This window comes from Oncorhynchus nerka, linkage group LG28, assembly GCF_034236695.1.
Source record: "Oncorhynchus nerka isolate Pitt River linkage group LG28, Oner_Uvic_2.0, whole genome shotgun sequence".
NCBI classification, from domain to species: Eukaryota; Metazoa; Chordata; class Actinopteri; order Salmoniformes; family Salmonidae; genus Oncorhynchus; species Oncorhynchus nerka.
The window spans coordinates 50,038,020-50,064,525 of record NC_088423.1 but is presented as its reverse complement, the minus strand read 5'-3'; the positions used below and the strand labels follow the sequence as shown (position 1 = coordinate 50,064,525).

Below are 26,506 nucleotides of genomic sequence, written 5' to 3'. Positions count from 1 at the left end.
TCTCTTCTTCACCCATCTTCTCTTCCATATCTCTTCCCCTCCCTCTTTCTATCATTGGTCTGACCAATAGGAATCCACGCTTCAAGATTATTTTGATCACGCGGACTGGGATATGTTCATCGTAGCTTCAGAAAATAACACATATACCGTAATGGTGAATGAGTTTATCAGGAAGTGCATAGGAGATGCTGTACCCACTGTGACTATTAAAACCTACTCCAACCAGAAACAGTGGATAGATGGGAGCATTGGCGCAAAACTGAAAGCGCGAACCACCGCATTTAACCAGGGCAAGAAGACTGCGAATTTGTTAGAATACAAATAGTGTAGTTATTCCCACCGAAATTAAGCAGGTTAAACGTCAGTCTCGGGACAAAGTTGAGTCCCAGTTCCACGGCTCAGACACGAGACGTATGTGGCAGGGTCTACAGACAATCACGGACTACAAAAGGAAATCACCTCCACCCTACTTGTTACCCTAGATCCACTCCAATTTGCTTGCCGCCCCAATAGGTCCACAGACGATGCAATCGCCAACACACTGAATGTTGTTCATTGACTATAGCTCAGCATTCAACACCGTAGTACCCTCGAAGCTCATCATTAAGCTCAAGGCCCTTGGTCTGAACCCCGTCCTGTACGACTGGGTCCTGGACTTCCAGACGGGTTGCCCCCAGGTGGTGAACGTTGGAAACAACACCTCTTTGCTGATGCTCAACACTGGGGCCCCACGATGGTGTGTGCTCAGCCCCCTCCTGTACTCCCTGTTCACCCATGACTGCGTGGCCAAGCACGCCTCCAACTCAATAATCAAGTTGGCACTCGACACAACAGTAGTGGGCCTGATTACCAACAACGATGAGACAGCCTACAGGGAGGAGGTGAGGGTTCTCGGAGTGTGGTGCCAGGAAAACAACCTCTCACTCAACGTCAACAAAACCAAGGATATGTTTTTGGACATCAGGAAACAGCAGAGGGAGCACCCCCCTATCCACATTGATGGGAACGCAGTGGAGAAGGTGGAAAGCTTCAAGTTCCTCGGTGTACACATCGCTGGCAAACTGAAACCCACACAGACAGTGTGGTGAAGAAGGCGCAACAGCGCCTCTTCAACTTCAGGAGGCTAAAGAAATTTGGCTTGTCACCTAAAAACCTCAACTTTTACAGACGCACAATTGAGAGCATCCTGTCGGGCTGTATCATCGCCTGCTATGGCAACTGCACCCCCCACAACCGCAACGCTCTCCAGAGGGTGGTGCAGTCTCCCCAACGCATTACCAGGGGCAAACTTCCCGCCCTCCTGGACACCTACAGCATCCGATGTCACAGGAAGGCCAAAACGATCATCAAGGACATCAACCACCCGAGACACTGCCTGTTCACCCCGCTATCATCCAGAAGGCGAGGTCAGTACAGGTGCATCAAAGCTTCTGTCTCAAGGCCATCAGACTGTTAAACAGCCATCATGAGCACATCAGAGGCAGCTGCCTATAGACATAGATTAGGAATCACTGACCACTCTAAGGAAATGAACCACTAGCCCATTGAATAAACTGTGCTCTATACTCTATACTCTATACTCTTCTACGGTATCTTAGTCACTTTAATTGTGTGTCACCCACCACCCATTTAATTGTGTGTTATCGCATCACCCATCTCATATGTATATACTGTATTCTATACCATGCCACCTTATCGTAGTCCAATGCCGCTCTGACATATGTATTCTTAATCCATTCCTTACTTAGATTTACGTGTATTTTGGTTATATGTTGTGAAACTGTTAGATATTACTGCACTGTCGAAGCTAGAGGCTTAAGCATTTCGCTACACCCACAATAGCATATGCTAAACTCGTGTATGTGACCAATATATTTGATTTGATTAGGATATAGACTCGATGGCCAGTTTATTAGGTACAGCCCGCCACCAGCCTGTACGGTTGACACCAGGCAGGATGGGGCCGTGGACTCATGCTGCTTACACCAAATCCTGACGCAACAGGAACCAGGATTCGTCGGACCAGGCAATGTTGTTTTTTTTCACTCCTCAGTTGTCCAGTGATGGTGATCATGTGCCCTTCTTGTTTTTAGCTGATTGGTGTGGAACCCGGTGTGGTCTGTTGCAATAGCCTATCTGTGACAAGGACTGGCGAGTTGTGTGTTCCCGAGATGCCGCTCTGAACACCACTGCTGTACTGCGCCGTTATTTGCCTGGTTGTGGGCCTGCCTGTTAGCTTGCACAATTCTTGCTATTCTCCTTCGACCTCTCATCAACGAGCTGTATTCGCCCACAGGACTGCCACTGACTGGATGTTTTTTGTTTGTCGCACCGCTCTCTGTAAACCCTAGACACTGCCGTGCGTGAAAAGCCCACGAGGCCGGCCTTTCTGAGATATTGGAACCGGGGTGCCTGGCACCGACGATCATACCACACTCAGTCGCTTAGGTCATTAGTTTGACCCATTCTAACGTTCAATCGAACAGTAACTGAATGCCTCGATGTCTGCCTGCTTTATGGAGCGAGCCACGGCCACATGACTCACTGTCTGTAGGAGCGAACCCTTTTCGTAAATGGGGGGGTGACAGTCTATATACCCCTTGCACATTTCTTTACATTTTGCTGCCTTACAAATGTTTTCTAAAAATGGATTTTACATTTACATTTAAGTCATTTAGCAGACGCTCTTATCCAGAGTGACTTACAAATTGGTGCATTCACCTTATGACATCCAGTGGAACAGTAGTGCATCTAAATCTTTTAAGGGGGGGGGGGGGGGTGAGAGGGATTACTTTATCCTATCCTAGGTTTCAGGTGTCTCCGGAAGGTGGTGATTGACTCCGCTGTCCTGGCGTCGTGAGGGAGTTTGTTCCACCATTGGGGGGCCAGAGCAGCGAACAGTTTTGACTGGGCTGAGCAGGAACTGTACTTCCTCAGTGGTAGGGAGGCGAGCAGGCCAGAGGTGGATGAACGCAGTGCCCTTGTTTGGGTGTAGGGCCTGATCAGAGCCTGGAGGTACTGAGGTGCCGTTCCCCTCACAGCTCCGTAGGCAAGCACCATGGTCTTGTAGCGGATGCGAGCTTCAACTGGAAGCCAGTGGAGAGAGCGGAAGAGCGGGGTGACGTGAGAGAACTTGGGAAGGTTGAACACCAGACGGGCTGCGGCGTTCTGGATGAGTTGTAGGGGTTTAATGGCACAGGCAGGGAGCCCAGCCAACAGCGAGTTGCAGTAATCCAGACGGGAGATGACAAGTGCCTGGATTAGGACCTGCGCCGCTTCCTGTGTGAGGCAGGGTCGTACTCTGCGGATGTTGTAGAGCATGAACCTACAGGAACGGGCCACCGCCTTGATGTTAGTTGAGAACGACAGGGTGTTGTCCAGGATCACGCCAAGGTTTCTTAGCGCTCTGGGAGGAGGACACAATGGAGTTGTCAACCGTGATGGCGAGATCATGGAACGGGCAGTCCTTCCCGGGAGGAAGAGCAGCTCCGTCTTGCCGAGGTTCAGCTTGAGGTGGTGATCCGTCATCCACACTGATATGTCTGCCAGACATGCAGAGATGCGATTCGCCACCTGGTCATCAGAAGGGGGAAAGGAGAAGATTAATTGTGTGTCGTCTGCATAGCAATGATAGGAGAGACCATGTGAGGTTATGACAGAGCCAAGTGACTTGGTGTATAGCGAGAATAGGAGAGGGCCTAGAACAGAGCCCTGGGGGACACCAGTGGTGAGAGCACGTGGTGAGGAGACAGATTCTCGCCACGCCACCTGGTAGGAGCGACCTGTCAGGTAGGACGCAATCCAAGCGTGGGCCGCGCCGGAGATGCCCAACTCGGAGAGGGTGGAGAGGAGGATCTGATGGTTCACAGTATCGAAGGCAGCCGATAGGTCTAGAAGGATGAGAGCAGAGGAGAGAGAGTTAGCTTTAGCAGTGCGGAGCGCCTCCGTGATACAGAGAAGAGCAGTCTCAGTTGAATGACTAGTCTTGAAACCTGACTGATTTGGATCAAGAAGGTCATTCTGAGCGAGAGAGTTCAAGAGTTTTGGAGAGAAAAGAAAGAAGGGATACTGGTCTGTAGTTGTTGACATCGGAGGGATCGAGTGTAGGTTTTTTCAGAAGGGGTGCAACTCTCGCTCTCTTGAAGACGGAAGGGACGTAGCCAGCGGTCAGGGATGAGTTGATGAGCGAGGTGAGGTAAGGGAGAAGGTCTCCGGAAATGGTCTGGAGAAGAGAGGAGGGGATAGGGTCAAGCGGGCAGGTTGTTGGGCGGCCGGCCGTCACAAGACGCGAGATTTCATCTGGAGAGAGAGGGGAGAAAGAGGACAGAGCACAGGGTAGGGCAGTGTGAGCGGAACCAGCGGTGTCGTTTGACTTAGCAAACGAGGATCGGATGTCGTCGACCTTCTTTTCAAAATGGTTGACGAAGTCATCTGCAGAGAGGGAGGAGGGGGGAGGGGAGGAGGATTCAGGAGGGAGGAGAAGGTGGCAAAGAGCTTCCTAGGGTTAGGGTTAGGATGCTTGGAATTTAGAGTGGTAGAAAGTGGCTTTAGCAACAGAGAGAGAAGAGGAAAATGTAGACAGGAGGGAGTGAAAGGATGCCAGGTCCGCAGGGAGGCGAGTTTTCCTCCATTTCCGCTCGGCTGCCCGGAGCCCTGTTCTGTGAGCTCGCAATGAGTCGTCGAGCCACGGAGCGGGAGGGGAGGACCGAGCCGGCCTGGAGGATAGGGGACATAGAGAGTCAAAGGATGCAGAAAGGGAGGAGAGGAGGGTTGAGGAGGCAGAATCAGGAGATAGGTTGGAGAAGGTTTGAGCAGAGGGAAGAGATGATAGGATGGAAGAGGAGAGAGTAGCGGGGAGAGAGAGCGAAGGTTGGGACGGCGCGATACCATCCGAGTAGGGGCAGTGTGGGAAGTGTTGGATGAGAGCGAGAGGGAAAAGGATACAAGGTAGTGGTCGGAGACTTGGAGGGGAGTTGCAATGAGGTTAGTGGAAGAACAGCATCTAGTAAAGATGAGGTCGAGCGTATTTCCTGCCTTGTGAGTAGGGGGAAGGTGAGAGGGTGAGGTCAAAAGAGGAGAGGAGTGGAAAGAAGGAGGCAGAGAGGAATGAGTCAAAGGTAGACGTGGGGAGGTTAAAGTCGCCCAGAACTGTGAGAGGTGAGCCGTCCTCAGGAAAGGAGCTTATCAAGGCATCAAGCTCATTGATGAACTCTCCGAGGGAACCTGGAGGGCGATAAATGATAAGGATGTTAAGCTTGAAAGGGCTGGTAACTGTGACAGCATGGAATTCAAAGGAGGCGATAGACAGATGGGTAAGGGGAGAAAGAGAGAATGACCACTTGGGAGAGATGAGGATCCCGGTGCCACCACCCCGCTGACCAGAAGCTCTCGGGGTGTGCGAGAACACGTGGGCAGACGAAGAGAGAGCAGTAGGAGTAGCAGTGTTGTCTGTGGTGATCCATGTTTCCGTCAGTGCCAAGAAGTCGAGGGACTGGAGGGAGGCATAGGCTGAGATGAACTCTGCCTTGTTGGCCGCAGATCGGCAGTTCCAGAGGCTACCGGAGACCTGGAACTCCACGTGGGTCGTGCGCTGGGACCACCAGATTAGGTGGCCGCGGCCACGCGGTGTGGAGCGTTTGTATGGTCTGTGCAGAGAGGAGAGAACAGGGATAGACAGACACATAGTTGACAGGCTACACAAGAGGCTACGCTAATGCAAAGGAGATTGGAATGACAAGTGGACTACACGTCTCGAGTGTTCAGAAAGTTAAGCTTACGTAGCAAGAATCTTATTGACTAAAATGATTAAAATGATACAGTACTGCTGAAGTAGGCTAGCTGGCAGAGGCTGCGTTGTTGACTATGTAGGCTAGCTGGCAGTGGCTGCGTTGTTGACACTACACTAATCAAGTCGTTCCGTTGAGTGTAATAGTTTCTACTGTGCTGCTATTCGGGGCTAGCTGGCTAGCTAGCAGTGTTGATTACGTTGCGTTAAAAGAACGACAATAGCTGGCTAGCTAACCTAGGAAATCGCTCTAGACTACACAATTATCTTTGATACAAAGACGGCTATGTAGCTAGCTATGTAGCTAGCTACGATCAAACAAATCAAGCCGTTGTACTGTAATGAAATGAAATGAAAAATGTGATACTACATGTGGAGCGAAGCGAAATGCGACCGGGTTGTTGAGTGCGGAAGTTCTGTTCGGTAGACGTTGGCTAGCTGTTGGCTAGCTAGCAGTGTCTCCTACGTTAAGGACAACAAATAGCTGGCTAGCTAACCTACTTATTAAGCCCCCCCAAATCTAAGTTTAGACATTTCTGACATATAAAAACAAAGATTATTCTCTCGTGAAGTGTTGACTACTTAAAAAAAATATATATATATATATATATATATATGAAATAAATATTTGATAAAACGTAAAAAGTCCGGACTGGGCTTACCCCTTAAGCCCATAGGTGTTCCAAATACACCACCCCCCTCCCTCCCTCCCTGTTAAATAATACATTTTTATTAATTTCCAAATATTCAAAACTTACAAACTGACATTTTTATGTAAAATTGTATTATATGAATCACCCCTGAAGTTAAACTGATCATTACTATTCATCATGAAATAACATAAGATCTATGTGGAGATCTATTTGGATATCTATGTGGACTTAGGATTCTGTTCGTTGACAACCAGTACACACCTGACTCAACTAATCATAGACTTTAATCAATACCTTAATCAGGTATGTTACTGCTTGGTTAGAACAAAACCCTGCACCAACACCAGCCCTCTCTGGATAAGAAGCCATGCACACAGACTGTAACACACACTGGCCCTCTGGATAAAAAGCCATGCACACAGACTGTAACACACACTGGCCCTCTGGATAAGAAGCCATGCACACAGACTGTAACACACACTGGCCCTCTGGATAAGAAGCCATGCACACAGACTGTAACACACACCGGCCCTCTGGATAAGAAGCCATGCACACAGACTGTAACACACACCGGCCCTCTGGATAAGAAGCCATGCACACAGACTGTAACACACACCGGCCCTCTGGATAAGAAGCCATGCACACAGACTGTAACACACACCGGCCCTCTGGATAAGAAGCCATGCACACAGACTGTAACACACACCGGCCCTCTGGATAAGAAGCCATGCACACAGACTGTAACACACACCGGCCCTCTGGATAAGAAGCCATGCACACAGACTGTAACACACACTGGCCCTCTGGATAAGAAGCCATGCACACAGACTGTAACACACACCGGCCCTCTGGATAAGAAGCCATGCACACAGACTGTAACACACACCGGCCCTCTGGATAAGAAGCCATGCACACAGACTGTAACACACACCGGCCCTCTGGATAAGAAGCCATGCACACAGACTGTAACACACACCGGCCCTCTGGATAAGAAGCCATGCACACAGACTGTAACACACACTGGCCCTCTGGATAAGAAGCCATGCACACAGACTGTAACACACACTGGCCCTCTGGATAAGAAGCCATGCACACAGACTGTAACACACACCGCCCTCTGGATAAGAAGCCATGCACACAGACTGTAACACACACCGGCCCTCTGGATAAGAAGCCATGCACACAGACTGTAACACACACTGGCCCTCTGGATAAGAAGCCATGCACACAGACTGTAACACACACTGGCCCTCTGGATAAGAAGCCATGCACACAGACTGTAACACACACCGGCCCTCTGGATAAGAAGCCATGCACACAGACTGTAACACACACTGGCCCTCTGGATAAGAAGCCATGCACACAGACTGTAACACACACCGGCCCTCTGGATAAGAAGCCATGCACACAGACTGTAACACACACTGGCCCTCTGGATAAGAAGCCATGCACACAGACTGTAACACACACCGGCCCTCTGGATAAGAAGCCATGCACACAGACTGTAACACACACCGGCCCTCTGGATAAGAAGCCATGCACACAGAGACTGTAACACACACTGGCCCTCTGGATAAGAAGCCATGCACACAGACTGTAACACACACTGGCCCTTTGGATAAGAAGCCATGCACACAGAGAATGTAACACACACTGGCCCTCTGGATAAGAAGCCATGCACACAGAGACTGTAACACACACTGGCCCTCTGGATAAGAAGCCATGCACACACAGACTGTAACACACACTGGCCCTCTGGATAAGAAGCCATGCACACAGACTGTAACACACACCGGCCCTCTGGATAAGAAGCTATGCACACAGGGACTGTAACACACACTGGCCCTCTGGATAAGAAGCCATGCACACAGAGACTGTAACACACACCGGCCCTCTGGATAAGAAGCCATGCACACAGAGACTGTAACGCACACAACTTTCAATTCATTATCTGAAAGGTGATTCACATTTGCTGTACTGCTATTCTTGTTGATTAAGGTACAAGTGGTGGACAAAAAAACTGATGATCATCACCCTGACATCCCTCACCTCTGATGTTATTCTTCTGTCTCTGCATCAACGACTACCTTGTCCACTCCAAGGGACTTGAGGTTTCTAATTGTTCCTAATAGTTTCCAGTCTTGGTATAGGCACAATGGCTAGATGCATAATGTGCACAACTGTAGTTTTTTGTGTGTTTTTTTAATTAATCAACTTAAATCTGAACAAGAGACATTTATGCTCATGCTCATTGAATATTGGGATATCAACACACTGTCTTCGTGTGTTTCATTGCAAACTCTGCTTAATAAGAGTATACTGGGCTTAATTGGAACAACAGTGATTTATTGTATTTAAATTTGAAAAAAGACAGAATAGGAAAGCCTACTCATAAAATATTTGGAAACCAATGGTTTGGGGTATAAATACACACTGAGTGTACAAAACATTATGAACACCTGCTCATTCCATGAGATAGACTGACCAGGTGATTTCAGGTGAAAACTATTGATGAAGGGGAGGAGACAGGTTTAAAGAAGGATTTTTAAGCCTTAAGACAATTGAGACATGGATTGTGTATGTGTGCCATTCAGAGGGTGAATGGGCAAGACAAAAGATTGAAGTGCCTTTGAACAGGGTATGGTAGAAGGTGCCAAGCGCACCGGTTTGTGTCTGCAATGCTGCTGGGTTTTTCACACTCAACAGTTTCCTGTGTGTTTTCAAGATGGGCCAGCATCCCTGTGGAACGCTTTCAACACCTTGTATAGTCCATGCCCTGATGAATTGAGGCTGTTCTGATGGAAAAGGGGGGAGTGCAACTCAATATTAGGAAGGTGTTCTTAATGTTTTGTACACTATATAGACTACAGTATTATGAAAAGTTAGTTTATCATATTGTATAATATTTATTTATTGCCATATTCTGTATAGATGGTGCTTTTTGTGCTACTGTACCCTTTAACCCTCGTACCTGTATCCAGGTTGAAAATGGCCGATTTGGGCACTGATAAACATCTAAATTGGAACACAGTGGCTGTACAGTAACATGCTAAACATGACGTCAGAACTCTGGCTCTGCGCTTCACAGCCCTGTATGGGTTTTGACTGACAACTGTTCTGAACTTGAGCACCTCAAGAAGTTGCCCCCCATCCTTCCCACTGGGTATCTTTTTGGAAATGTTTTCTCTTGAGCGAGGGGAAATTAAGAGGACTCTATGTATTTCGAAAGATGAGTCGTTGAGAATTCTAATCAATACTGCTTTGATGTCACAGAAGCAAGCCAAACACCTGTGAGTCCAATTGTGCAGAACATTTATGTATTATATCAGTGTCTACATTTATGATCATTTTGTTTTGATGTACAGTTACAAGATGACATGGCGTCATACCCTTGGTTTTTCTGAACAAAATGAGTCTGTCTATTGTGAAGAAAATGTACCTCGGCACACGCACCTGAATGCACTCGTGACTCCTTTCTATGCGCGCCAAAATGATGTCCCGTTTCCCTGAATTGCATTATGAAAGCTTAGCGCTGTAATATCATATTTTATAACTTAGCTCGTCATGTTGACTGAACAGGCTTTCAAATGATGCCCACCTGACTCGGATTGCGATTTATTCTGGGCCATTTTTGGATTGCGTAAACAAGTCATTGTGTGAGAGTGGGGGATGCAGGGTTGTGTTCCAAACATAACTACAAGTGTGCTTGCTCTAGTTCCTCAACGGTTCCTCCTCCATCTACACACAATACCCCATAATGACAAAATGAAAGCATGTTTGTAGATTTAAAAAATATATATATTATTGAAAATGAAATGCATAAATATTTGATTTGCATAAGTATTCACAACCCTGAGTCAATACATGTTAGAATCACCTTTGTTAGCGATTACAGCTGTAAGTCTTTCTGGGTATGTTTTTTAGAGCTTTCCACACCTGGATTGTGCAACATTTGCCCATTTTCAGAATTGTTTAAGCTCAGTTAAATTGGTTGTTGATCATTGCTAGACAACTATTTTCAGGTCTTGCAATAGATTTTCAAGTAGATTTAAGTAAAAACTGTAACTCAGGAACATTCACGGTCTTCTTGGTAAGCAACTCCAGTGTAGATTTGGCCTTGCGTTTTAGGTTATTGTCCTGCTGAAAGGTGAATTAATCTCCAAGTACCTGATGGAAAGCAGACTAAACCAGGTTTTCCTCTAGGATTTTGCCTGTGCTTAGCTCCATTCTGTTTATTTATTTTTTATCTTGGAAGAACACCCCAGTCCTTAACAATTACAAGCATACCCATAACATGACGCAGCCACCACTGTGCTTGAAAATATGGCAAGTGGTACTCATTAATATGTGGCATTGGATTTGCCCCAAACTTACCACTTTGTAGTCAGGACAAAAAGTTAATTTCTTGCCCAATTTTTTGGCAGTATTACTTTAGTCCCTTGTTGCAAACAGGATGCATGTTTTGGAATATGTTTTATTCTGTACGGGCTTCCTTTTCACTCTGTCAATTAGGTTAGTATTGTGGAGTAACTACAATGTTGTTGATCCATCCTCTGTTTTCTCCTGTCACAGCCATGTTCAATGTCTGCTTTTTAATTTGTACCCATTGACCAATAGATGCCCTTCTTTGCAAGGTATTGGAAAACCTCCCTGGTCTTTGTGGTTGAATCTGTGTTTAAAATTCACTGTATGTGTGGGGTACAGAGATGAGTGGGGTCATAAAGAAAAAGTTAAACAACTTATTATGTGACTTGTTAAGCAAATGTTCACTCCTGAACTTTAGGCTTGCCATAACGAAGGGGTGAATACATATTACCTCAAGACATTTCAGCTTTTCATTTTTAATTAATGAATTAGTCTTTTTTTTTTTTCTAAAACACATAATTCCACTTTGACATTATGGAATATTGTGTGTAGGCGAGCAACAATTTTTGGGGGGGCAATTTAATCAATTTTAAGTTCAGACTGTAACACAACAACAAAACATGGAAAAAAGGGGTGTGAATACTTTCTAAAGGCACTGTATCAGCACATTAATATCTTATGTTTACATCAAATATGATCACTTATCTGAAAAGGTACACTTTTTTTTTTGTGTGATTCAAAATGTTTTTCAAGAAGACACTTTCACTTTCAAAATGTGGAATAGGTTGTGTAGATTGATAGGAGAAAATCTTAATTTAGTCCCTTTTTTAGGTAGAATTTTTAAGGAAACTGAAGATCGTAAGGGTTGTGTAGACTTTCACTAGGCAGTGCTAGGGCAGCTTGGCTTCTGTTTCTCTTCTCTTCCATGTCCTTCCCCCTTCTTTCCGCCTTTCTGTTTTCAGGATATGCTGTACGTATCAGACATGGTCAGTTGAGACCGCTTTCTATGTGAGGATTTTGATGATGAGCTGTGAGGGAGCTTTGCCAGAGTCTGCTCTCCACCCTTCACAGATGGGACTCGCTGGCCCATATCCATAAAGGTTCTCAGAGTCGGTCCTGCTCTAGGATCCGTTTTGCCTTTCAGAGCGTACTAAATAAGACAGTGGGGACCTGCTCCTAGATCAGAACTCTTACTCTGAGATGCTTTATAAATACGGGCCAGACCAGTCTGCAGAGTCTGGAAAGAAACAAGTTCCTGAATCAGGAAACATTAGCCTTGATAAATTGTCACCCTATTAAATCAACAGACGCATAAACGTTAACCATACTTTGAAATGAGTCTCGCCGCTTGAAACGTTATCGTTTAAACTTTGTTCAGAAACTGAAATGTTGGTGGCTATTGATTTGTGAGGGAAGTTTTAGGCTGAAGTTTAGTTGGAGAGCCATAGTGGATGCGCTGTGCAAGTCACTGTTTGTTGGGTAAATTGGTCATCGTTTGTACAGCGGAGTCTTGGAAGTTTTTGAGTCGAGGTGTGAAATTGGAGTGGCTCGTTTGTGAGGTCATGTGTAGCTAGCTGTTTGACACAGTGTTGGCCGTCGGCGAGGGAAAGAGTTTGTTCGTGTCTGAGGTCATTTTGTTGGCCGTAGGACCATGAGGTATCCAGACCTGTCGTTTTATCTGTAAACAGAATTCTTTACAGTCCAAAACTCTGCCTGGCCGTATGTTTTCCTTTACTCCCTTGGCGCAGTCGGGAGCTCCGCAGTAAAGCTTTTATAAATCTCAGGCACGAGCCACTGCAGATCTGTGCTCCCCTCTCCTCCTCCTCTGGTTTACTAAGCCCCTGCACTGCGGAAGGCTTGCCTGCCTGTCTGGCCCGATTCTCCTTCTCAACTGTGCACTTGCATACTTTCTCACATGGATTTATTAACAATGGTGGAACTTCCCTCCCACCTAATGTTTACACCAATCCTATGCTTTTCAATGTGTGACGGTGCGAGTGCACATGATGGCACCCATCCTAATGGCGAAGTGTGTGTGTGTGTGTGTGTGCGCCTATTCCGCCTGTTGAATGTGATCCTGACAGTTGCTAAAAGGTGACCGAAGTTAATCCTATACGGTGCTTTGACTCTAACAAGGAAGTGAACACTGTGTACTCACTGTGAAAGCCAAGAACTGCCTCCTTCATTTAGCGGCTCGGCTAGGCTAGCCCCTTCCCTCAACTGTGTAATCCCTAATGCTGCCAGTCGACCGTCCAACCCACTATTTTCCTTCCCCAACGTCTCTTCCTCTATTTTTCTACTCCATACACACACCATTCTCTCTCTCTCGCTCTCCCTCTCTCTGTGTCGCTTGCGCGCTCTCTCTCCGTCTCCCACCCGCTCTCTTTGTGTCGCTCTTTGTCTGTCGCTCTCTCTCGCGCTCTTTCTCTCTCTTTTACACACTCTTGCTCCGGGACAGAACACGCTGTTCCCTTCCCTGACTGTGGCCTCTGGCTGTCGCTGCCGTTTCTGAAGACTGCTGCACGCAGTCTCTCTCTCTCAGTGCTTAAACCACATGATTCCCGACCCGATGACACCCTCTTTATTTAATGTGTTTTTTCTATTCTGAGGTTATGACAAAGCACATTGGGCACACACCAGCCTCTTTCCATTATCCTGATTGTCTTAGGTTTTCCCCATGTTGGGCCCAGGAGGAGTCGGGTCTTAGTTAACCAATAGCAGAGACACACAGATGGACTAGTCATTTAGTGGTTGTGTTATGGTTGTGGCCTGGGAAATGTGGTTCATTGGTCAGGATGATTTACTACATGAGTGTTAAGTGTGCAACCAGGCTGCACTACTGCCAGTCTGCAAATGAACCATTCCACCTGGTGGTGTGTGTACTTTGAATGGAGAATCACAGGCCTTGTGTCTTGTTTGCAATCCTTTTCCTTAGACGTCTGTCTTCAAATAATTTTCCCCGCAACTTTTTATTGACACGTCTTGTGATGGCTGAAGTTCCGCCTCCTGCTGTGTTTTTGTCCCCTGCAATGAAATCGGTCAGATCGGTTTCCGTCCGTTCATACGTTAATCACGGCGATATCTCAGACAGCACCGGCACGATTTTGACAAAACTGGGGTGAATGATGCCATAAAGATCCGGCATTTACAAAATGACACTGATTGGCCCAAGGCGGGAGCTGTAGTAATTAACAGAAATGTGTGAGTCACACTAGGGAGGAAGAGGAAAAGCGAGAGTGATAACTGGGCACAAAATCTGTAGGTCTAATAGAAGTTTCGTAGTGCTTAGTTTGTTACTGGTGTGCTGATAAGTAAGATGTGACATCGAGGCAACTCTGAGAGAGAAAAAAAAACACTTTATATCAGAGTTGTGCCTGTTGGTCACACTCGTATCTGCCTTCTTATTGGCTAGAATGGTCTCACCTGACCTTGCCTCCTTCCGACTGCCTTCTAGTCTGAGTATCAGTCTCTTCAGCTAACATTCCACTCCTTGCCACTTCCAAAGAGTCTTTTGGCGCATGACATGGAGTACAGGAAGTGGATTAGTTAGAGATTGGTACCCAGGCCAACTGCCTTCCATTTTGGAAGACATGTATTTTTAATTGTTAGTGGCCACTTGAGTATCTGGTCAATTGAATGGGTCACACACGATAACAGAAACGTATTAGTCACACGGGGTATCTCAATTGGCCCAAGCGGGGTCGCTGCATCACTCGTGGGGGACGACATGTTTACTGTTGTCTTGTTTTTAGTCCTCCTGATGTACTGAAAACGGCCTTGTGCTGACATATAGCAGCATTGACTTCTGGGGCCTCCTGTTTTTGCTCATGGCGAGTGTGATGCACACGGACTCATCTGTTGTGACGCAGGCAGTCGGGGGCCAGAGAAGGGGGTACTAACCTGGGAGGAACATGCTGTCACTGACGCGTGTGAGACATCAGAGACACTAAGTCCCCTTTTGAAGGGCCTGGTTGTGCTGGAGAGGTGGACAGCGAGTGCTGGTTGTGACCTCACTGAAGGACCCTAGACACACACGCTCCACTCAGGTGTGTGTGTGTGTGTGTGTGTGTGTGCGAGAGAGTCTGTGTTTTCTCCTGTCACAGCCATGTTCAATGTCTGCTTTTTAATTTGTACCCATTGACCAATAGATGCCCTTCTTTGCAAGGTATTGGAAAACCTCCCTGGTCTTTGTGGTTGAATCTGTGTTTAAAATTCACTGTATGTGTGGGGTACAGAGATGAGTGGGGTCATAAAAAAAATGTTAAACAACTTATTATGTGACTTGTTAAGCAAATGTTCACTCCTGAACTTTAGGCTTGCCATAACGAAGGGGTGAATACATATTACCTCAAGACATTTCAGCTTTTCATTTTTAATTAATGAATTAGTCTTTTTTTTTTTTTCTAAAACACATAATTCCACTTTGACATTATGGAATATTGTGTGTAGGCGAGCAACAATTTTTTGGGGGGGCAATTTAATCCATTTTAAGTTCAGACTGTAACACAACAACAAAACATGGAAAAAAGGGGTGTGAATACTTTCTAAAGGCACTGTATGAAGGACCCTAGACACACACGCTCCACTCAGGTGTGTGTGTGTGTGTGTGTGATGATGATGACTAAGCACTGCCGGGGGCTCAGTGAGAAAGGCGAGAGGACTGGGGAGTGGAAATGCTTGATGCAGCCCTCGTGGTGACATGCATGGACTTGAACATATATATACTGTCATTCGTGTATACGTTTTTTGACACACACACACACACACACACACCTTCATTTGCACAGACTCTCTCGCACACACACGCACAGACTCTCTCGCACACACACACACACCTTCATTTGCACAGACTCTCTCGCACACACACACACACCTTCATTTGCACACATACACACACACACATACTTTCACGATGTACTGAGTCAGTGTATGTTTCTTTCATCTTTCCCCCTCTTCACCCGCTGCAGCAGTTCCTTTGAGGAATGTCTGAAAGTAAAACCTGACAGTTGCACATTTCTCTGTTCCCCTAATTGCCACTCCGTTCCCGGCCAGGCGCTCTGCGTCCCGCATATACGCCTGAAAAGCAGTAGCCCCGTCACAGTCAGCTGACACAAGAAAGCACACGCAGCGGCAGGCGGCGCCTCTGCCAGCCTTCTGCACCATAAATGTACGTCCTGTCTGCGTGTGGGCCCGGCTTCCCTCCCTCCATCCTGCCACTCTGCTGCCCGCTCTGCTTTGTGGCTCAGGTTCCCACATCACGTCCCTGGTGGCTCCACAGTTTTGCTCACATGATCACGGCCCTTTAGTTAAGGATATGTCAAATCATGTGCATCAGAGGTGGAGATGCATGCTACTTGTATGGCTCTGGTCGGTGCTGGCCTATTAGTTGCTGCAAATGTACTCTATCCCACTGAATGGAATACTCCTGTGACACTTTGTCTGCCGTTAATGTGTCATCATTTTCTTGTTCCGTTGTGTTTTCTCATGATCTTTTGTTTCACTCTGTTCACACAATTGATACTGTGTTGTTTCCATATCAAATGCTAATACCAGAAGAATAGTGTGATATTAGGGCCATTGGACACAGCTATGCGACTGCTCCTCGAGTGAAGCTAGCTGACTCCCATACTCTCAGTTACAGAATAGGCATGACCCTAGTTAACTTCCCAACTCTCCCTAACTGACAGAATGGCCTTGACCCGAGGCCAACTCTTGCCTCTCCAACCCTTTCAATAATAGATGATTTAACAATGCACACCGACAAGCCCTCTCCCCCCTTTCTCTCTGTATCTCTCTCTGCTGCAAAGCCAGACCTCATCATCCCACAGGAGGAAATCGTTGCGCACCGTAACTTTCCAAAATGATTTGGAGAGTATTAGGTTGATACATTTTGCACAGGGGTACTTTTGTTTTTGTACTGAAACTGAACAGACTTGATTCGAGCTTTTTAGGCTGAAAGGTACTGTCTTCCGTGGTTCAGGTTTTAGACAGTACACAGTGTACTTACTGTGAACAGGATATATATATTTTTTTTCTTTAGTCTAAAAACTCTTCTGTCTCTTCTTCCAGGCTATGCCTTCTTGCTGTTCCAAGAGGAGGCCTCTGTCCAGGCCCTGATTGACGCCTGCATCGAGGAGGACGGGAAGCTTTACCTTTGTGTCTCCAGCCCCACTATCAAGGACAAACCAGTCAGTGAATACCGCAGTACTGTACTCTAATACAAGCCGACTGTACTCTAATACCGTTTTCACACTATTAAGCTGACCTAAACCGAGACAAGCCGACCTGTACTGTGCCCGTCTGGTTCTACATTCACCGTAGTTGCTCTAACTGGGCTTGGAAGGAAAATAACCGAGGCAGTTTGGTTCCGGTTGGGTATAAGGGTGCAAGTGTGGATTTCGCGTCAGACACATCACTTCATTAATGATGCATTTCTTTTTTCCAGGTCCAAATCCGCCCCTGGAACCTGAGTGACAGTGACTTTGTGATGGATGGCTCCCAACCGCTGGACCCCCGCAAGACTATATTTGTGGGGGGGGTGCCCCGGCCTCTACGCGCAGGTAGGGGATTGGTCGAAACGGATGTAGATCAGTGGATAGGTTGGTGGATTTTCTGTGTAAGATCGACTGGCGTAGATCGTAGTCTCTACAGGCTGTAATCAACAATACAGTTTTGCCAGTGAGAAAGCAATCCACTTTGTTTCCAGGCGGTTCGCTAACTGCCAGTCATGTAAAATATTCACGCAAGGCTCTTTAGGTGGTTCAGCATTTCTGTGCTTGGGACCAACATCACTGACTGGCTGTCTGCTATGTGGCCTACCCTAGTTAAATCAACAGTCAAAGACGACTACTGTAATGCACACTTTCAGGACAATGTTATTGGCAAAGAATGTTATTCAAGTCGCATCATTCTGCTTGTCTCATAAAAAATCTGATAACATTTTCATTAGACAAATTACGGCATGCAGTCATAACATTCTCTCTCGTCCTCTAGTGGAACTAGCTATGATCATGGACAGGCTGTATGGGGGTGTGTGCTACGCCGGCATTGACACTGACCCGGAGCTCAAGTACCCCAAGGGGGCGGGCCGTGTGGCCTTCTCCAATCAGCAGAGCTACATCGCTGCCATCAGCGCCCGATTTGTTCAGTTGCAGCACAACGACATTGACAAACGGGTGAGTGAGACCAAACACTGTATTCGCAATGTCTGTCTCCGTAGCAATAGTGCTTCAGGAGTGGCCGTAAAAGTTGGATAACAGGGAGATATCTTTAGCAGATGAAGAATGACTGACTGGGTTGTGTTCGTTAGGGCACGGAGCAGAAAATGTTTTGCAAGAGGGAACAAAAAGGAGTGTTTCTCATTGGACAAGTCCAGGTAGTACCTCCCTGTTTGTCAGTTTTCTTCCGTTTGGTGCCGAATGAACACGACCCTAGTGTAACCTCCCAGTAGGCCCTAGTGTAGGCTTTCTTATTTTTTTTAAATGTAACCTTTTATTTAACTAGGCAAGTCAGTTGAGAACCAATTCTTATTTACAATGACGGCCTACCCCGGCCAAACCCGGACGACGCTGGGCCAATTGTGTGCCGCCCTATGGGACTCCCAATCACGGCCGGATGTGATGCAGTCTGGATTCAAACCAGGGACGGCAGTGACGCCTCTTGCACTGAGATGCGGTGCCTTAGACCGCTGCGCCATTCAGGAGCCCAATGGTGTGCTGCTGTGGATCTGAACTCTTTAACTCTCATTAAGACCCTATACATAAGAGCTGTCATTATATGCTGGTATCCAACCGACAGTTTGGCACAGCCTACAATACAGGGAGCCCCGGTTAGGTCTGTGGGATAGAGTTGGCTGTGTAATCACCCTGGCCTTCGGCTGCTGGAGGGCTGACCGATATTTGAAGTCCCAGACGTGGGGAAGGTTTAATTATAGGACTTCCTTATACATGAATATTCACTTTAGCCGTGGCCGGGTTATTTTGAGCAGGCTAGCCCTATAGAGCATGGCCTATCGTGACCAACCAAGACTGGTCGTCTGCCAGCCCAGAGAGGCTAGTCTCAGTGGGGGCTGCTCATTCCACACTCCCTCTGTGCTGCCATAATCCAATATCCAACCCCAGTGGCTGGTTGAGCAGGCAGTGTCTTTATTCAGACTACTTCCCTGGGTTGGCTCTACTGTCTGACCCAGGGCCATATTCAGTGTGCAACAGTAGGAGTGCTGATCTAGGATCAGGACCCCCCCCCCTCTCCATAGCCATTATTTTACTTAAAAGGTCAAACTGATCCTAGATCAACATTGTTGGAGGCTCTACCCAGAGAAGCCTCTCTGCCTGCCTTCGCGTCAACCACCACCGCGTCACACCCAAGTTCTCTCAGGGTTAGTTAATGTTCGTTCTTGTGGTTGAGGCCTAAAGCCTAGTTCACTGGTGTCCATCCACAACACTTTTGTTTGCACGTTGTAATTCTGTTCCGTCTGTCAACACAATCATTCCGTTAACTGTAAATGGCCTCTTGGTATTGTCTTAATGATATGTCAGAATGGTTCAATTACTGTACCTCAGAACAGCTTCATTGCTGTACTCACCGAGGTGATACTGGTATTTATTGGCCGTATTCATCAGGGCACAACCATAGCAAAACCTTTTGCAACGGAAAACAAAAACGAGCGCCGTTGGACACGCTCAGGTACCCTTTTTCAGTCCGTTTCCTACCGTTTGGTGCCAAATGAAAATGAGCCTGGTTGCCAGTCTGTTTCTGGCTTTGGCCATTGCTAGTCGTAGTCTTACCAGGGCTGGGGGTTTAAAGAGAACCCTTCATTACACTGTCAGGCTGTAGTGGAGGGATCGCTGTATGTAACCAGGGCCTGCTCACACACTGTGTGTCATCTCCATGGAGACACAGATTGGATAGTCTGTCCCTCAGCAACGGTCAACGGACTCCAGATTTTTGTGTGTGTGTGTGTGTGTGTGTGTGTGTGTGGAAGTATACCTGCTTCAGTGCATAAAGAGTGCCAGGCAGAAGAATGTTGTGCAACACTTGGACACATGAGTCATTTTGGCTCTTGAAATATTCACCACATCTGCTTTTACAGTGCCTTCCTTACCCACAGAGAGGAGAATAGGAACAGCTAGAGACAGAAACGTATTTGAGAAGTTGATATTTTTAGCCTCTAGGATGTCACAGTTGACATTAAACGGGCAAATAATACATGTAACAGAAATATACATTTCAGAACTCTGCAATGTCTTGCACTTGGTCAAACATTTAGCATAAAGCATGTGGACTCTGTTTACATTCTGACAATAGAGATTCAAGTTTGAGTTCAATCTACACCTCATGCCAAGAAGATAATAAGCCAGTGTCTCCTTTCTCTGACCTTCCTTCAGGTGGAGGTGAAGCCGTACGTCCTGGACGATCAGATGTGTGACGAGTGCCAGGGGGCGCGCTGTGGGGGGAAGTTTGCCCCCTTCTTCTGTGCCAACGTCACCTGCCTGCAGTACTACTGTGAGTACTGCTGGGCCAGTATCCACTCCCGGGCGGGCCGAGAGTTCCACAAGCCACTGGTGAAGGAGGGGGGCGACCGCCCTCGACACGTGTCCTTCCGCTGGAGCTGAGGGGGTCGAGGATAAGCCCTGCGCCCCGCGGCCCCACCCCCAACAGCCCCTCAACCCCCTTAACCGGGACAGCGCTACACCCCTCACCCCCCCTGCTCTGCACCCCCTCCCCACACCCCCTCCCCACCACCTCAACATCAGTGAAGAGGATAACTACAAATACTTGGGTCTTTCATTTTCAAACTACACTGCTTGATTACGAACTCATTGTCCAGTGTACCCTTATGATGACAATAGGGTGGGGGAAAAAATGAATCGCAAAAGTCTATCTGCTTAGAATTTGCACTTTGGCTCAAAACTCACTAAACACATATGGGATGTAAGCAAAAACATATTGTGTTCAAGTCCCCTGTTCCATGACTTGGTGGGTCAGGGTCTCCTGATTATACAGTTACAGTACATATATATTTAAAAAGTATATATATATTTTTGTTTTAAATACATCTAACATTTAAAGATAATTAAATTCTATGGGAAAGGAGCATGCACTTATTTAAAAAATGTTTTAGGATATCGCCCCTTATATTACCAAAGGCAAAAATGAAATCCATGCATTCAGAAAACCTAAATAGGGTGGCATAAGATGTAGGAAGACTATACATTTATCCAGTAGTCTGGGCCACAGAAGACCAGATTTAAAAAATAAAATAAAAACATGGCTATATTTGCTCTCCATTTTGACTCTGAAAATAGTCAAATTAATACCTCATAAGACGCAATCAGATTCTGTTTTGCTTTTGATTGGTAGGTCTTTATTTTTGTTAGGACTTTATTTTCTAGTGTTATGTTGATGTAATGCTGCTGAATAGTACTTTATTCAGGCTAGGGTGTTATAACAACTATGATGTCACCTGGTGTTAAGGATGATGACAGGCTATCATAGGGAGAGTGGCGTCCCTTACGATGCCTAGTATGATGTGGGGTGGGGGAGTCGCCCCTAACTGCATGTTCTCTTCAATCAGGTTGCTGCATGCAATAGAATTTCAGTCTCATGTCTACTAATTCAATTCTGCCCATGTTTGCACAGCACCAATATAGATGTACGTACAACTAGCATGAAACTGGACTCAACAGGGAAGACAGACTGGTAAAAGAATCCAACCTCCCCCAGTGAGAAGTTAACAGCCACAGGGGCAGTATGAGCAGGCTGCTTCTGCACAAGGTGGCTAACATAACCAGATGACGAAACCTTAATATTAAACCTTAATCCAAGTAGATGTAGGATATATCATTTAAAACTGTCTACGATAGGTGAAGTACTTTTTTTTTTTTTTTTGCAGTGATTGTTAATATAATTGTGCGATTTCTGTTAGTTTTATACCGTACATAGTTGGGTCTGAGTATGTCTATAGAACTGTGATTTCGCTTTAAGTGTTGTAAACGTCCGACATAGAAGTCCTGTGAAACTTCATGAACTAGTGTATGCACACGTGTATATATACGTTCTCTCATACACACACACACACACATTACACAGATGGTTCTCTTTCTCTTAAACATACATACATGTACATATACAGACCTAGTACGCACACAAGATTTGACCCAAATACACAGAACATATGACACGCAGACTAAAGTGAGCTTGAATCTGAGAAACACAGAACTGCTGTCTGTACTGTTGACAGGGTCATGTCCCAAAAAAAAAACCAAAGAGCTCACATATGTTCAACTTAAACCACCAACACATACGGAGACCACAGATGATACTGTGCGAAGCATCAAGCGCTATGCCTGTGGGTTTAAAGGTGCAAGTTTGAAACATTTGTACTGTGGTGGTGACAAGGCATACGAGACAGTGATGAGAAGACAGACAGAACATTGAAGCTACTGGAGACTTGTGGTTTAGTAAACTGAGCTCCTTCTCAGCCTGCACATAAAGTTCTCTGGCTACGGGGTTGTGATAACATTGCCAGAACATTGTGTGCTAGCTGGGATTTACCATATTTATCCAGATTTTCCTGCAAAGCTTGAAGTAGAATAATGACCTGCTAAAATGGTGGACATTTTTTTGTATTTATCAAAAGGCTATGGAATGGGGTGCAGTTGAATAGGATGGGTGGGGTGGGAGGTATTGGGTAGTTAAATGCAGGACAAATAAACTAAGTATTGGCTGCTGGGGTTGGTTTGGGTTTGAGCGGTGGCGTTTTGGGGCTAAGTTACACTGGTTTTTAGCAGTTTTGTGGACAATCCAGTCTGGATCCTGCAACATTGCGAGTTGATGTGTCGTCTCCTTTTCTGTGTGTTGCGATTGTCCCATGCTGGCACCCCCGCCGTCCTCTCTCGGTTTTAGTCGCAAAACGGTTTGCTTTAGGACAAACCATTTTGTTTGTTTCTTGTAAAAGTAAACTAATCTAAACCGAAGATACTTTTTTATTGATAGAAAAGTCTACAAAAAAAAAAAAAGAGGCTAACCATGAGTAATAATAAGTCTCCCTATTTAAGTGAATTCTGGGTGTTTTTGTGAGATGTCTTTCCCCGCCCAGAAGGGTTTTCTATGTTTGTTCCTTCTCTATAATAGACGTGTTATGCACTACTCTTTGTATCTGGACAGTTTAACAGTCAGCAATTGTTTTTGTTGGGAGAAAAACAAAAAGTGTGCTTTCTGACTGACATGATCTTTTGCAATACCTCAATTTTGAAATATATTAGGAGAGAAATTGATATTTTCTAAGTTTATTCAAATAAAAAAAATATATATATTAATTTAATTCTGCCAGAGATGATTTAACAGGTGGTTGATTTTATTTTTGTCATGCTTATTTGCTTTTATTTTAAATTTTATTTTTTGAAAAAAAACAACTGAAGGAGCTAGAGCTTTATAACTTTAATATAATGACGTAGTTAGCTGAAGTACAGAGTCTACCTTATTACAGAGGAGGTTAGAGTGAGTTTCCCACTGGTCTTATACCCGTGGAAGCACGGTGTCACCAAGACAAACATAACATGAGTGTTAGTGTTCCAAGGAAAATATTAGTCCTAAAAATTGTTGTTCTATATAAATAAAAGTCTATCAGGTGAACTGAAGATACTTCCCTTATTTTGTATATTTATAATCAGTCATTTACTATGCTGACCAGAATTGTGAAAGAGATCTTCTGTTCATGTTATTTTTTAAGAACTTTTTTATGTTTCCTAAAAGTATGCGTTTCATTATGTTTTGTAAAAGCAACACCCTAATTTTGTTAGCCTGAGATTGTTTAAAAAAAGAGACTTTAAGCAGATGAGGTGGAGAGAAAGGAATGTTAAAAAAATATATATATTATTAAGAGATACAAGTGTTTCAACTGTAACTTGTTCGAAAGCCCCCAAGGTGCATCAATTGACTGGTAGCCTTCTATTCACGCAAGACTTGAATTAGTCCCATTTTTTTTTTTTAAGGCTAAGAACCTCGATTCTTTGTTGTAATGTGCAATACTGTTTGTACTGTTTGTAAAAAAAAAAAAAAAAAAAATAAAAAGAAAGAGGCAAATCTTTATTGCAGATTTATTTTCATTGCAAGCATTGTGATTCACTAAAATCATTTTCTACTGTGTATTTACCTACTCTACATGCTAGTACCTTCCAGTAGTAATGTAGCCTTTGTACTGAGAAATTTTTCATTATTTTTAGAGATTTTTGCTAAAAAAGAAAATAATTTAAACATTTACGTATTTTTATTTCGTATTTTCTTTACAGACTTATTTCTCAACCATTAATAGTTATTTCTGGGAGAGACTTTCATATCTGGTCAATGTCATTAATATTATTTTATATTTTTACTTGGAATAAATTCATTTTATGATGCTAATTCTTTAAAAAAAGTTACTTTTTTCATTTGTTCACTTTATTTTATTTTTGGAAGCTGAAAACCCTTTGTAATATTGTTACTTAAGTGTGTAGATTTTTTAAATGCAAAGCTTAATGTGTTAACTCGCTGATGTTGCTTACGTTAGTGTTGACGATGATTTAAGGAGGGGGTGGGGTGGGGGGAGAACTATTACGGTTGGTATTGTTAAGCGATTGGCAATGTAAAACAAATGAACGGGCAATAAAATGAAAAGGCAGAATGTGGTATGTTGTAATGTTGTGGAAGCTGGACAATGCTACTTACCACTCCTACTGCTTCTGCTACTGCGGTATAACCCCACCTTGTATAGTCAATAACATTGTATGGCCAAGATGTCACAACACTTCCACTGATGTGAAACATCACATTAATACATTTTTAAAACATTAATCATGTTACATGACCCTTTAGTTTCAGATGGTGGGTAAACCCCTGTAGGAACCTGAAAAGTGGCTATGTGCACCAGTGAGATTGTATTTAAGAATGAATGTAAATGTTAAGATGAACTGTATAATTAAGTGGAGGGTGTGACTTGTTGGAATTTATTCCCGATAATAGGAGTCATACATCTAAATCGTTGACAGGTTTTCTTTCTGTCCCCAAACCACCTAGATTTCTTTAGTCAGTTTAGTGTGTACGAACTGGCCTTAGATTTAAATTTGAGCCAAGATACACTAACATGTGGTGCCTTCTTCGGGGATGGCATTAACCTGATTTTTGCCCTCATATCCATAGACTATTGGTCCATATGAAGTGTTGTGACATCACCACTTCCTGTACTATAGTATTGTCATCAATAAGCGGAAAAAAACACCAATGCAAATGCTGGTCTGAGAATGTTACTTCTAGCTTGCACAGGTAGTGTTCTAATTAACTTAATCTCGTACTCACCCAAGGGTCAGTATTACAGTTATACCACCAAGTATTTGTTATTACATTTGATTTATTTGTTAAGCAAACACTATACCCTGGCAATATTAAACTATGTGCAACTGAAAGGGACAGTTTGGATAAAATGGAAATCATGTGTGGTGGAGGAAATTTCATAACGCTTCATGAATGTTCTCTCAGTAGGTCCTTCATTTTGTGATCTAAAAAAAAGATTTAACTTGCTCAATAGTTTTTTTTTCTGACAAAATCATCAAGTGTTCATTAATTTTTCAAAGTAATACTTATTTTGTTTGATTACTGGTTCTATCTTGACAAGGCTTTGAAATTGTTGACTTGGACCTATGCTTGTCTGAATTTGCAGTATAACTAATAAAAATAAAAAAATGGAGCTCTATGCTGCTAATGCTTACTACTGCTTCAAGGTTGTAGTTCCCACCTTTTCCCTTTTTCTGTACTAATAAGCAAGTCTTATTAAATATAGTTGTATGACGCTGTGAAATATTGTCGTCTTTTGCATGACCTCCTTTTCCACCTCTTTCTCTCATCCCTTGATGTTCCGCCTGGAGTAAGGTGCTTGACTGGTGTGTGACTGGAATGGAAAAATGTGAAGTGTTCAAATAAATCTCAAAAGAACTTAAATACATTTAAGACCTCTGTTACGTTTGGGGTTACTGAAGCAATCAATGGAGGGATGATGTTTAAATCATAGGGGTTGAGTTGTACTTTAGAACGCTCGTTAATTACCGACTGCCTCAGACCACTCGCAGAACAGTGTTCGATGCTTTTTTTGCTCTTCCGCATCGCTATACATAGTCAATATGATTCTCTAGTCTTGTTTATACCTGGCACTAAGGGAACGTTTGGAATTTGAGTCCACATTTTCAGAAATGCATCTAATCTAAAAATCTGATTACAAATGAGTATTTTAATCATCTTCACCTGTCAAAAAGGTGAACCTGTCACCTGATGTCTTAAGGTGAACGCACCAATTTGTAAGTCGCTCTGGATAAGAGCGTCTGCTAAATGACTTAAATGTAAATGTAAAAAAAAAGTGGGCACAATTTGAATGTGTACAAGACCAGGACAAAGGAGGCATGTTAGAACCAGCAGAAGGTGTAATGATCAGGCAGTTTAATCTTCTCGATATGCCACTAGTCAGGTGGATGGATTATTTTGGCAAAGGAGAAACATTCACAGGAGTGTGTGAGAAAATATGTGCCTATGGATTTTCTGGGGAAACATGGGATCAACACTTCACATGTTGCATTTATAGTTGTGTTCTTCATACCAGAGGGGTGTACTCAGGGCTGGTTCTAGCCTTTTGGGAGCAATTTTTTTTAGTGGCAGATAGAAAAATCAGTGACTAACA

The 26,506-nt window shown here is 44.6% G+C and overlaps 1 protein-coding gene across 4 annotated transcripts in view; it reads left to right on the top strand.

Moving 5' to 3' along the window:
* cpeb3 (cytoplasmic polyadenylation element binding protein 3) overlaps window positions 1–25,785 on the top strand; it is a 68,598-nt gene extending 42,813 nt beyond the window's left edge. For all 4 annotated transcript variants that reach the window (XM_029640898.2, XM_029640899.2, XM_029640900.2 and 1 more), the window contains 4 exons: window positions 16,873–16,991; window positions 17,249–17,363; window positions 17,797–17,978; window positions 20,190–25,785. In XM_029640898.2, coding sequence (XP_029496758.1) covers window positions 16,873–16,991; window positions 17,249–17,363; window positions 17,797–17,978; window positions 20,190–20,417 — 644 coding nt within the window. In that variant the 3' untranslated portion in view covers window positions 20,418–25,785. The remainder of the gene's footprint in view (window positions 1–16,872; window positions 16,992–17,248; window positions 17,364–17,796; window positions 17,979–20,189) is intronic.
* Window positions 25,786–26,506: the final 721 nt, after the last annotated feature.